This window comes from Macaca mulatta, chromosome 2 (assembly GCF_049350105.2).
Source record: "Macaca mulatta isolate MMU2019108-1 chromosome 2, T2T-MMU8v2.0, whole genome shotgun sequence".
NCBI lineage: Eukaryota > Metazoa > Chordata > Mammalia > Primates > Cercopithecidae > Macaca > Macaca mulatta.
This window is the reverse complement of record NC_133407.1, coordinates 32,801,829-32,814,880: the sequence shown is the minus strand read 5'-3', so window position 1 is coordinate 32,814,880 and position 13,052 is coordinate 32,801,829. Positions and strand designations below refer to the sequence as shown.

General features: G+C 36.2%; 1 protein-coding gene across 20 annotated transcripts in view; it reads right to left on the bottom strand.

Moving 5' to 3' along the window:
- ANKRD28 (ankyrin repeat domain 28) overlaps positions 1-13,052 on the bottom strand; it is a 191,740-nt gene that overhangs the window by 9,392 nt on the left and 169,296 nt on the right. For all 20 annotated transcript variants that reach the window (XR_013413549.1, XR_013413552.1, XR_013413550.1 and 17 more), the window contains 8 exons: positions 9,587-9,674; positions 9,367-9,484; positions 8,596-8,815; positions 2,862-2,949; positions 2,687-2,770; positions 1,586-1,731; positions 850-932; positions 342-424 (listed from right to left, as the gene is read on the bottom strand). Coding sequence is in view for 15 of the 20 variants with exons in the window: in XM_028843660.2 (XP_028699493.1) it covers positions 342-424; positions 850-932; positions 1,586-1,731; positions 2,687-2,770; positions 2,862-2,949; positions 8,596-8,815; positions 9,367-9,484; positions 9,587-9,674 (910 nt within the window). In the remaining 5 variants the exon portion in view is untranslated. The remainder of the gene's footprint in view (positions 1-341; positions 425-849; positions 933-1,585; positions 1,732-2,686; positions 2,771-2,861; positions 2,950-8,595; positions 8,816-9,366; positions 9,485-9,586; positions 9,675-13,052) is intronic.

Genomic DNA, 13,052 nt, shown 5'->3' with positions numbered 1-13,052 from the left:
CTTCTTACCTCATTTATTGTTAGTTTCAAGTAACATATTATTAGTTCATTTCCATAAAATATACAAAATAGTACTACTTTCCTTCAGAAAATTAGGTAGGTGGATTAAGAACAAAATACATTATTGTCAATGTTGTAATGAAGTTTCAGTTCAAAAGCATTTTAAATAATATGCCTTTTAGTTGTGATCATTTTAGAAATGAGTTTTGACAGTTGTAAACTATTAAAATTGCTTCTATGACTAATGAAACCTATTCCAACAGTCATATGTTTAAAAAAATCCATTTATCATTTTTATAATTATAGGTCACAAAGTTTATACTAGATACTGACAGTACTCACGTTTGCAAGGCTGCGTTGGTTGCATTGATGAGGTTTCTATCTGTTATCTTTTCCAGTATTAACAAGGCACTAGTTTCATGACCCTACAAAAATTGTGGCAGATAAGTTATAAAAACTTGGGTACCATTCAAGGTACATTTATATACCCAACAATCTGCAACCCTAGTTCATATAATATGTACAACACCATTCATATGCCATGAATTTTCCTGGCTAATATCTTAATATTTGCCCAAACACATCTTGGGAGTGAGGGTAGGAGAAGAGGACAAAATTAAGATTAAGGAAAGAGGATAATTATACTTAGGCTTGTGTTCCAAAACTTATTTGGCTTACTGGACACTTTGATACGCCATGGTGCCTTATAAGTCAATAATTTTGTTCAAGAAATCTAATACCAGTGATCATTAGAGAGGTTTGGTCCTGAGTTCTGTTCATTTTAGTGAAGTCAAAAAACTTTTAATGCCACTGTTAACAATGAAAACATGTTCTTAAGATGTATACATACCTTGCTACAAGCCAAATGGAGGGCAGTATTTTTACTGTTATCTTGTAAAGTCAGTTCTGCACTAGCACTGCTAACCAGCATCTCTGGGAGGAAAAAGTGCATCAATTCTTATGTTTATGAACATGTTTCTTAGATTACCAATAACTCACTGTAGAGAAACGAAGATACAAAGCAAAACAGTCCCTCTCACAAAAACTTAAGTACAAGAAAAATATTGTAATATATAACATATATACTGTATCTTCACATAATTGTATGAGACAATTATATTGTTGTATAAGTCACACACTCTAACAATGGCAATTAACATTTATTTTGTGACTGTGCACTAAATTTTAAATACTGTTTTATATGCTCTGGATTTATAGTAATTTATTTAAACCTCACAACAACCCACCAAGTAGATACTGTTATTTTTCTCATTTTGTAAATGAGAAAACTGAGGGAGGCATCAGGTCATTTAGCTGGAAGATCTAGGACTCATATTGAGGCAATCCAACTCCAGAGTCAGTGTTCTTCACCACTATGTTATAGGGCCATCGTAAAGTAGACTCCTCAATCAGTAAGGGCAAACTAAAACATTGTATTCCTAAATGAAAATGTGGATTGCAAACAGGTAAAAGGTTTTAAGTCTTAGGAGTGGTAAGATAACTAGCTGAAGTCAGAAGTCTTGGGATCTAAGTTATAAATAAGTGATACACATACTTAGGAAAATACAATTTTAAAGTTTATTTACCAACTGTATTTGTTTGTCCATTTTCTGCAGCCATCATAAGAGGTGTTTTCCCTGTAGAGTCCACAGAATTGACTTGAGCATTATGGCTCAGCAGCAGCTGTAAACACTCTACATGGTCTGTGAAGGCAGCTGCATGGAGAGGAGTTCTGTGATAAAGAAAAATGGAAACGTATGACTAAATTTGAATGTTATATATGCTGGAAAAATATTCTTTAATTTGTGACATGCAGTTTTTAAGGGTTTACATATTAGGCTATAAAAGCACTGCCTGTATACAAACAAATAGGCTCAATGGAGCTCACTAATTTCTCCCATAGAAATTTGTACTTTCAATAATATAGAAGGCCTTAATTAAACTAGAACTAGTATGAAGTAAAGATTAATTACAAAATTGCTAAAATAACATTACATCATTAAAGGAAATTTTGAAAGAAATAAATCCTGACCTGAATACCACCACCTCTTACAACTGCTGGACTTTCTTCTAGCCTTTATTCCTATTTAGAAAACTTTTAACTTTGTTAACAATTATCTTTGGGAAACAAACAACTTCTAAAGAAAGGGGAAAAATTTACATTTTAAAATAGTTCAAAGGAGGAAAATTTCCTAAAATCTATAAATAGAAAAACCGTTTATAATGTAAAAATAATTGAGATCTTATAACAATTTATACTTGCAAATAAAAAAATCAACTTTTAAATAATAATGGGTTTTCTGTAAATTCTCTCACACCAGGCCAGTAGTTAAAATTTATTTCTTATTGAAAAAAAAACTTTTTTGGGGGCTAGGGCAGAGACAGGATCTCACTCTGTCATCCAGGCTGGAATGCAATAGTGCAATCACAGCTCACTGCTGCCTCAAACTCCTGGGCTCAAGTGATCCTCCTGCCTCAGCCTCCTGAATAGCTGGGATCACAGGCATGCATCATCATGTCTTTTTTTTTTTTTTGGGTGGAGATGCAGGTCTTAGTATGTTGACCAGGCTGGTCTTAAACTCCTGGCTTCAAGTTATCCTCCCACCTCGGCCTCCCAGATTGTTAGGATTATAGGCATGAGCCACTGTGCCTGGCTAAAACTATTTAATACATAGTTGAATTCCTACCTTCCTTTTGAATCTGTGGCGTTCACAATGCTGGCACCTAATGTATCAATTAACATCTCAGCAGCACCTTCGTTGTCATTTATCCTGTGTAAGGTAACATGGTGATCATTCTCACAGCAATGGTGTATTTCTTAAAACACTCAAACCAAGTCTGATTCATTCTGGCTTTACTTACACAGCACAATGCAATGGACTAAAAGCATTTCCTTCCGTTTTCTGGAAAACTTCCTGTTCTAAAAGCAGTTCTACACATGTCTCGTGACCTAAATAGGTGTAAAGAACCAGATATTAAAATTCAAAGGAGATACTGGCAAAAATCACAGATACACATAAATGTTTAAAGGAAAAATGTAAAAGTCTCTCCCCCATCCCATCTCCCAGTTCCCCTCTCTGGAATATAACCACTGGTAGCTGTTAAACCACCAGTAGTTCCAGAAAATTTCTAGGCATATACAACTGCATGCGCATACATACATACAGTTGCCTCTCTGTATCCATGGGTTCTGCATCCATCAATTCAACCAAACCCAAATTAAAAATACTTGGGGGGAAAAAAAAACAGAGCAGACTTTTTTTCTTGTCATATACCCTAAATATAGCATAGCAATTATTTACACACCATTTACATTACATTGGCTATTATAAGTAATCCAGAGATGACTTAAAGTATAGCAGAGAATGTGCACAGGTTATATGCAAATACTATCCCATTTTCTATAAGGGACTTGAGCACCTGTTGGTTTTGGTATTCATAAGGGGTCCTGGAAACCAATCCTCAACAGCAAATGAGAGATGACTGTGCTATTTATTTTTTTAATGGCAACGGGATGTTTAATTCCGCAACTTGCTTTTTACTTAGTATTAACTACACATATCCTTCCATAATAGCATATATAGAAGTATTATTATTATTTTAGACGGAGTCTCGCTCTTTCATCCAGTCTGGAGCGCAGGGGCGCGATCTCGGCTCACTGCAACCTCTGCCTCCCAGCTTCAAGTGATTCTCCTGTCACAGCCTCCTGAGTAGCTGGGACTACAGGTGCCCACCACCATGCCCAGCTAACGTTTTTCGTATTTTTAGTAGAGACGGGGTTTCACCATGTTGGTCAGGCTGATCTCGAACTCCTGACCTCAGGTGATCCACCCGCCTCCATCTCCCAAAGTGCCTGGATTACAGGCGTGAGCCACCGTGCCCGGCTAAAATCTTATTCTTTAGTGTTCTGAAGAGCTTCACAGTATCCAAGTGTATGATAAATTATTTAATCTAATTATGGATTTTAAAGTGATTGTTAGTTTAAAAAAATTCTTCATGATATTATCAACAATGCTGTAATGAAACATTCTGGCATTTTTAAATTTTACTAAAACAATTTTTTGAGACAGGGTCCTGCTCTGTTGCCCAAGTTGAAGTGCAGTGGCATGATCATGGCTCACTGCAGCCTCAACCTCCTGGGCTCAAGTGATCCTCCCACCTCAGCCTCCTGAGTGGCTAAGACAACAGGTGCAAGGCTACCACATCTGGCTAATTTTTTGATATTTTGTAGAGATGAAGTTTTGCCATGCTACTTAGGCTGGTCTTGAATCCCTGAGCTCAAGTGATTTGCCTGCCTCAGCCTCCTAAAATGCTGGGATTACAGGCATGAGCCACCATGCCCAACATTTTGTTTTTATTTTAGGAAGTATTTTTGTAGGACAATTTCCTACCAAAGTGATATTGCTGTGGTAAAGGACAAGTATCCAGTCCTTGGTATTCTTGGAGGATGGGGTCCAGGACTCCTCACTGACAGCAAAAATCCATAGTCCCTTATACAGTTCCCTTGTACAAAATGGTTTGTGTATAACCTATGCACATCTTCTCATATACTTTAAGTCATCTCTAGATTACTTACAACTTAATTCCATGTAAATGCTATACAAATAGTTGTTATACTGTATTGTTTAGGGAATAATGACAAAAAAATCTGTACATGTTCAGCCTAACTATATTTCTGATCGACATTCAGCTGAATTCACGGATGGCGAACCCATGGATATGGAGGGCTGACTGTACTGATTATTGATCAATATCTGCTCCATAGTTTTTAACAGTAACTTGAAAAACAGAAAAATCCAAACTTCAAATTTTCTAACCCTAATTCCAGAGCCAGGGTTTTAATTTAATACCTTAATTACTACAACTAAAATGTTGCTTACTTCATGAGTTATTTGGGATCTACTTTAGGAATAAATTAGATTCTTATGTGGCCTCTTTATATATTTTCATGGTTTAATATTTACCTACCAAAGTCTTGTTATATTTTCCTTTCTTTTTAAATTACTCAAACTTAATCAGCTTAAACTTTATCCTATAATTGTGGAAAAGTAATTTTCAGAAAAACCTGTAATTGTGTTCCATCTTTCGTCAGTTCTTTTCTCTAATCTAGTAGTTTTCAAGTGGATTTTGCCCATCAGGAGATATTGTGCGTGGCAATGCCTACAGACAGTTTTGTTTATCACAACTGAAGGTGGGACAGTGCAACTGGCATTTAGTGGCTAAAAACCAATGATGCTGCTAAACATCTTGCAATGCACTGGAGAGTCCCTTGCAACAATCATCTGGCCCAAAACGTCACAGTGCTGAGGTTGAGAAACTGCTTTAATTCCATTGTGCTGAATGTTAACTCATTACTAAGATACAGCAATGGAAAGTTGTCCTTTGTTGACTTAAGAGCCTCCCATTCTCCAGGTATATGGGTGCTGAAGGTGTGGCCTGGGGAAAACCCTGGGGTGATGCAAAAAAGATGTGAATAAAAACACAGATGAGAACCCAACTATTCTCTTAAATTAGCTATAAAGAGATGTACTACTCTTCTCACTAAAAAGAAAATACTTTTGGAAAATAGTTTTCATAAAAAAGATTATGTTAACATGTAATAGACATTATTTTTAAATAAATCAATAAGTATTTAAAATTTCCCAGTTCCAATTTCTAATACAGTCAGTATCAATCCATAGTTGCTGAGACCAAAGGGTTTGAGAACCACTCACTCTCTGAGTACAGACTGAGAAAAGGGAACAGTGGGTCCCCTTGGTCACCTCCAGAAATCATTACTGGGTGATATTAAGCAGACAATCTCATAACTTTCTATCATCATTTATGAAAGACAGATAGGATGGTAAACTGGGTCCTCCTGAGTTTCAGAGGCTATTCTGAGGATGTTCAGAGCTTCATAAAAATGAACACATTTTTTAAAGGAATAAATAAGTATTCTTAAGTTCTGTGACTGAATGACTATACAAACTGAAATTGTGAACTTTTAGTATCTACAGCCAGTTTTTTCTAAAACTTGGCCATCATTTCAATTTTGAGAGAAAGGTTGTTTTCTGTTCTGTTGGAGTGCTTCCAATTTTCTTTACAGCTGTACAATAATTACTAAAGTAAAACCATTTTACATATTCTACTTTCAGGATGCCAAATTATAAAATGGGATTTTGGCTATAAATATGGTATTAATTTTAGACTGTCTATATAGTCGCTTACTGCATATAGCCAACACACATTTAATTCCTTCCAGCTCAAATTCAGCATCACCACAATTTTGTTACAGGCTGAAAATCAGACACATTTGTTATGATCTTTAAATGGCAACCACGCATGCAGTTCTTGCAAAATTCTGTCTCTTGTACAAAACGTGCTTAGAGTCTAAATTTAGTAGTGATAGAGTAGGAACTCACTTTAGGGAAACTGTTATACATATAGATCTGATAAGAAACATTGTAATAGAAAGCAACTCTCCAAAGGACAGTTACAGCCATACATTTACAACTAAATGCTCTTCCTGAGGAAAAATACCTCACTGTGATTTTTCCAATGGTTCATCTTCAGGGATGTATTTTTTAAAAAACCAAGAAATAAGTCTTTGCTTCTAAACAGTTTTATCTCACTGACTTTTTTACAGAAACACAACTCACATTTGTATATATTTTCCCACTATATTAGTTATTTTGGGTTTTCCTTATACTTGTAAAATGTCAAGTCACATTACAGAAACAAATCAAGTATCAATGCAAAATACTTCTTTGTACTAGTATGAGTACTAGTCTCTGGCCACTTCACTACACTCATTTCTACCTGCCTTAGCGAGTAGAAATGGGAAAAAGAGAAGTTAAACCCCAAAGGTTTTATAGTTTCAAAACTGTTTTGTTCAAGGATTTAAGGTAGTAAAAAACAAAGAGACTAAACTAAGCTTGTTGAATGAGCAATATATTTAACTATTCAAGTTTTTATGATACTATCAGTACTCAGCTGAAGGATAACCAACAGTAATCATAGGACAAACCTCAAGAACCCAACATGTTCTCACAGCAAAAGAATGCAACTCCCAACTATGGCATAAGGACTAATATGAAAATCAAAATATTGTATCTCAGAAATACTTGTGAAAACATTTAATGAAGTTATAATTTTACAAGATTCAGCTTTTTCCTCTTTTGCTTTAACTTGATAACTTTGTCAAAACAGCTCCCAGTGAAAGAACTATGGAACAGCGTATTACAGAAAGATAGCAAATCTCAACTTCCTGGTAAGGCAGTCTGATTTTACAACAGACATTATACTTATTTATTTTAGTAAGTGGATATTTATATAAAGAGGCAATTTATATTTTCTCTTCACTTTGAGGGAAGGTTATCAGAATTGTGAACTACAGCTTTGTAGATCTGCTGTCATAATTAACATTAATCTTGAAGCTACATTGAAATTGAAAACAAATTTTAAAAACCTCTAATTTCTCTGCTAAAGCCTGAAGCTTGAACTTTGACAACACTGATGCTTGCACTATATATAATGTACCTGAGTTTTCTAAGATGATCAAATCTATTGCCCTGCACAAGGAAAAAATATCTCAACATACTTCATTACATAAATTATTTTAATTAGTGGCATTTCATAAGCCAAACTGCATTTTTAACATCTATACCTTCAAAGTAGCTTTATGCTTCCCTAAGTGACCTTTTGTGAGTCTACCTATAAATGCAATGACTATGACTGTGAGCCTGTAGGAGGCCAAAGAAAATCTTTTCTAACCATGTAGCAGAGTTTCTAATTCTCAGACCTGCTAGGGATTTATTCCTTTAAAACACTGAGCATGGATATTAGTGGTAATATATGAATGTTATCTTGCAGTGTGCTCAGAAAACATACATAGATTTCAGTTTAGAATGTGATACATTTCACTGTTTCTCCTACTTTTGGTCATTTTTCCCCTAATACGATTTTATTTAGAAAGTAAAAGAACATGGCTAGGTGCGATGGCTCATGCCTGTAATCCTAGCACTTGGGGAGTCCGATGTGGGAGGATTGCTTAAGCCCAGTTGTTTGAGACCAGCCTGGGCAACATAGTGGGACTCTAAAAAGAAAAAAAGTAAAAGAACACAATCAAAATACAAGCACACTATATAAAAGCAATGGAAACATTGTAAAAACCTCCTAAAAATGTTAAATATTTGTTGAAATAAAGATCTAAGAAAAACTTCAGGCTACATGGTGGCTCATGCCTGTAATCCCAACACTTTGGGAGGCTGTGAGAGGATTACTTGAGGCCAGGAGTTCAGAACCAGCCTGGGCAACACAGCAAGACCCTACCAAAACGAAAAAAAAAAAAAGAAAAAAAACCTCAAAAATACTTCATGGCTTATCTCAGAACATCTTTGACAACTAGTGTCTTGGCTTTAGCATGACAAAGGACAGGAGTGAGCCTACACGGTAATTATTATTAGTAAGTGAGCCTACATAGATTATTCCCAAGGTTTTTGCTAATTTTAAACTTAAAATTTGCCTTATAAATATGTCATTTTCATTAATATCTGAATATATTACACTTATCTCTGTTCAGCACAGAATGATATGCATTTGTGTTTGTATACTTAACCATTGTAGCAAGCCCAGTGAAGTGCCGTATATCCATGATTGTCTGCTATGGCTGGATTTGCATCCATAGATGCTGCTGACTGCAAAAGGGCTCCGAGAACACCAATGTGTCCACAGGCAGCAGACAGGTGTATAGGCGTCCGGCCCCTGCTATCCCGAAGTAAGCACTTAGCACCATGTTGAAGTAATGCATCTACACATTCTTCATGGCCTGTAACTGCCTGAAAGAAAATAATTTACAGGTAGTCAAACATATTATGCTAAACATTACATGCCAATTTCAGCTAATTAAAAACTTTAAAGACCATACTCCAATATCCTTCCATTAATTAAAGCCACTTACCATTTTAGGAGTAATTCTGTATTTTTATTGGAAGTGGTTTAAAAATTCAATTAAAGCAACAACTCTGTTAAAATGCAAATAGTATGAAAACAGGAAGAGAGAAACTTGGTATTCAGTGAAAATAACGATATTTCAAAGATGAAAAAAGATTAAGGTGTATAAGAAAATAAGTGAGATAATGGAAAGTCAAATTGACATTAATTCTACTCAAAGTTTTAGAGTTTTAAAATTGTTCTAACATTGTTCTCTAGATTAAATTGTACTTTGTAATTGTTCAAAATTAGCATTTAAAAACTAAGATACTGAAAGAAATGGTAAAGACTATTTGACGAACATTTAATGAAGAGAAAATAAACATAACCTAGTTCAGTTCTAGGTAATATGAAGTTATAAAGGCTTTTTGAAAGGAAAGAGCATATTTCTGCTTACCCCTCTATGCAACGCTGTCCTTCCCCACTTATCTTTGGCATCTACATTTGCTCCTTTGTTCAGCAGTGAGTAAACACAGTCTGTGTGCCCGTTGAGAACAGATAGCATCAGAGGCGTCCTGAGCAACAACAGGAATAGGTTCAGTGCTATCACTTAAGACTGTACTCTGGTTTTCGAAATACGCCCTTCTGCGATGCAACAATTATTTATCGAAACTTACTGTCCATTTCCATCTTGAATATCTACTGCATTCTGTGGCTCTGCATTTCCTATTAATAGCCGTAAGCATTCTGAATGACCATTTGTTGCTGTAAAGTGAAATTTAAACATTTCAGTAATTACATACAATGATAAAATAGAAAATGTCCATCTTAGAGCACATCTTCCAGAATTTAATTTTGGGATAGTTTCACTGAATTTAATATGCAAGAATGAAAACTATAGGTACAAAGAAGGTTTCTATGGCCTTTGATTGTTAAAGCTGAACAAATATGAATTCCTCACTGTAAAACATGACAGGCAGACTGCCCACCCAGCACCCATCCCCTATCATCTGCCTTTAAAAGAATGCTCATTTTATTTAGCTGTCTGGCAGTGTGGTCAGGAAGAGTGCCCTGCCTCCAGCAAAGGGATGATACCATGATACCAGCAAAGGGATGATACCAAGTTAATCACAACAACCCCATTCTCCTCTGACAGCGATCAGTTTTAAGGTGAGCAGCACAGGGACCAGGTCTGACTACTGAGATGCTGATAAGTCTAGAGGCTGCTGGGAAACACTTTTATCTCTGATAATGAAAAGCCCCCATTCCTTTCTGATTTTAGATGCAATCCTTAAAAGTAGCAGCAATGATTCCTGCAACATGAATGCAAATGTAAGAGAATAACAGAATTTAATCCAGAGCTCTGACAACCAGTCCTGGAACTGAATCTGTCTTTGGATATTGCCTTTTTTTTTTTTTTTTTTTTTTTGAGACAGAATCTCGCTCTGTCGCCCAGGCTGGAGTGCAGTGGTGCGATCTTGGCTCACTGCAACCTCTGCCTCCTGAGTTCAAGCAATTGTCTGCCTCAGCCTCCTGAGTAGCTGGGATTACAGGTGCCCGCCACCACACCTGGCGAATTTTTTTGTATTTTTAGGAAAGATGACGTTTCACCATCTTGGCCAGGCTGGTCTTGAACTCCTGACCTCATGATCCACTCGCCTCGGCCTCCCAATGTGCTGGAATTACAGGTGTGAGCCACCATGCCCAGCTTGCCTTTGGACATTGTATGTGAGAGACTAAACCCCTTAAGCTATTTTCAGTAGGGTACTCTGTTATTTCCGGCTGAAATAATTTCAAATGATATATATAGAGTACAAGAAAAATTATACATCTAAAGAATGCATGTGTTAAGGCCAAATGCATAAAATGGGCAAGGGTACAACAAGTAGAAGTAGTCCAAAGAAAAGAGCTTTTGAAGTAAGTTAAATCCTCTGCAAAATTCAGGTCCTGTTCATATATATAAAGTCTGAAGTTTAAATAAATACATTAGAAAAATGTATCATGCATATGATACAGAATATGAACATCTATCGCTATTTCTTCTAATTAAAAGATGACAAAACTAGCAAAAACAAGTTAGGTGCCGAATATTCTACAGTACGCTCCGACTAATATATATAACTAATATAATATTAGTTATATTAAATACTAATAGTTATTAAACTTGTGGCTTAAACCACCTCTCCCACCCTAGTCCAATTTGTATGCTGCACTCTGCCAGCAGCTCTCACAGCTTAGCAACAAAAAACAGTGTCATAACACCTGGGGATGTTCAAGAAGATCTTGTTTGGCCCATCATTTTTCAAATCAGTTCTTTCACACCCAGTGCACAGTAGCTATTGATGAATGTTTGTGTCATCTAAATTCAATACCCAAACACCAAGCACAGCATCACTGTGGGAAAGAACTGGTAAACCTCCAGAAAAAAACCCTCAGTGTTCTTTTCATGGCTTATAGACGCTCTCTAAAGATCTCCAAATTTGAAAGGCATCTACAGATACAAGGCTTGCATTTATTGAATAGGTAGGCACTAACAGTAACCTGTGGTTCTTTTTGTGGGTAGGATTTATGCTGAACTATATGGCATTGGTTAACTACTTCTAAGGGACTGGCTAATGTCTCTGTTCAGTATTTACCTATTAAGAGTGCAACCACTCCATGCAAGCTTTCAATTAGTTCTGCATATGATCTGCAATTATGATATAATTTTTCTAGTGGTAGACTAATATTTTTAAAATGTACTTATTTTTCACAGATCTCATCCAGTGTACCAAATTTATTTTTATTTTATATATTTTTTATTATACTTTAAGTTCTAGGGTACATGTGCACAATATGCAGGTTTGTTACATATGTATACATGTGCCATGTTGGTGTGCTGCACCCATTAACTCGTCATTTACATTAGGTATATCTCCTAATGCTATCCCTCCCCCTACCCCCTCCCCACAATAGGACCCGGTGTGTGATGCTCCCCTTCCTGCGTCCAAGTGATCTCATTGTTCAGTTCCCCCCATGAGTGAGAACACGCGGTATTTGGTTTTCTGTTCTTGTGATAGTTTGCTGAGAATGATGGTTTCCAGCTGCATCCATGTCCCTACAAAGGACGCGAACTCATCCTTTTTTATGGCTGCATAGTATTCCATGGTGTATATGTGCCACATTTTCTTTATTTTATATTTTAGGAACAGGGTTTCATCATGTTGCCTACAGTGCAATCAAACTGAGCTCAAGTGACCCTCTTGCCTCAGCCTCCCAAGTTAGGTGGGGAATACAGGCATGCGCCACCAAGTTTTGCAAACTGATATATAACTTCACTCTTTTTCAGAATAAGATAACAGCAAGTAATGCATTTTAACCTCTTGTTCAAACCATATAGTAGTGTATATACATTTATTAGCGGTTCTAATCTATTATTAAAATATTTTTCTCAGCCCCACTTGAACATCTGATAGCTTTGAAAGGCGGCTCTGGGAGCAACAGTGGGTGTTATCAACCATCTTCTAAAATGTAAGCTTCCCAAAGGACTAGAAAAAAAAAATCAAATGCATTCTTAAGGATCACGCTATAAAAATAGAGAGTTGTGAATCTGCATCTGCCAGTGATACACAGTGGGTAACAAGTCATTTCACTGACTTGGTTATAGACTTTCATATTTTAACCTATCTGCTACATCATAATATCACAATATGGAATAGTTCTTGCATAAAGTAATTGCTCTGTAAAGCCTGTCTGCATAAATGTTTAATGCAGTACACTGGTAAAGTCAGTCAAAATGTGTATCACTTGTTAAATGAAAGATTATACCAATCCAAAATAACTTCTACCAGAAAGAAATACTGCATTGTTTTGTTGATAAAGTGTTTCAGAAGTTAGATTATTACATAAACCCAACTTCCAAGGCAGAAAATTTTTTAAGTGATGATAATCTTGTTGTTGATATTCCCTGAGAATACAATCATTTTATCACTTAAAGTCAAAATTTCCCCAGACCGTTGTAGTTCCTGGTAATCTCCTTGGGTCTGAAAACTTTTGAAGAGCCAAGTTGACATTTTTCAGCTCTTCACGCCACTGGATTTTAGAGGGAGAAGTCCAGGCTACAGCACAGCCTTCAAAACAACACAGGGGCATCTCTGATCCTGC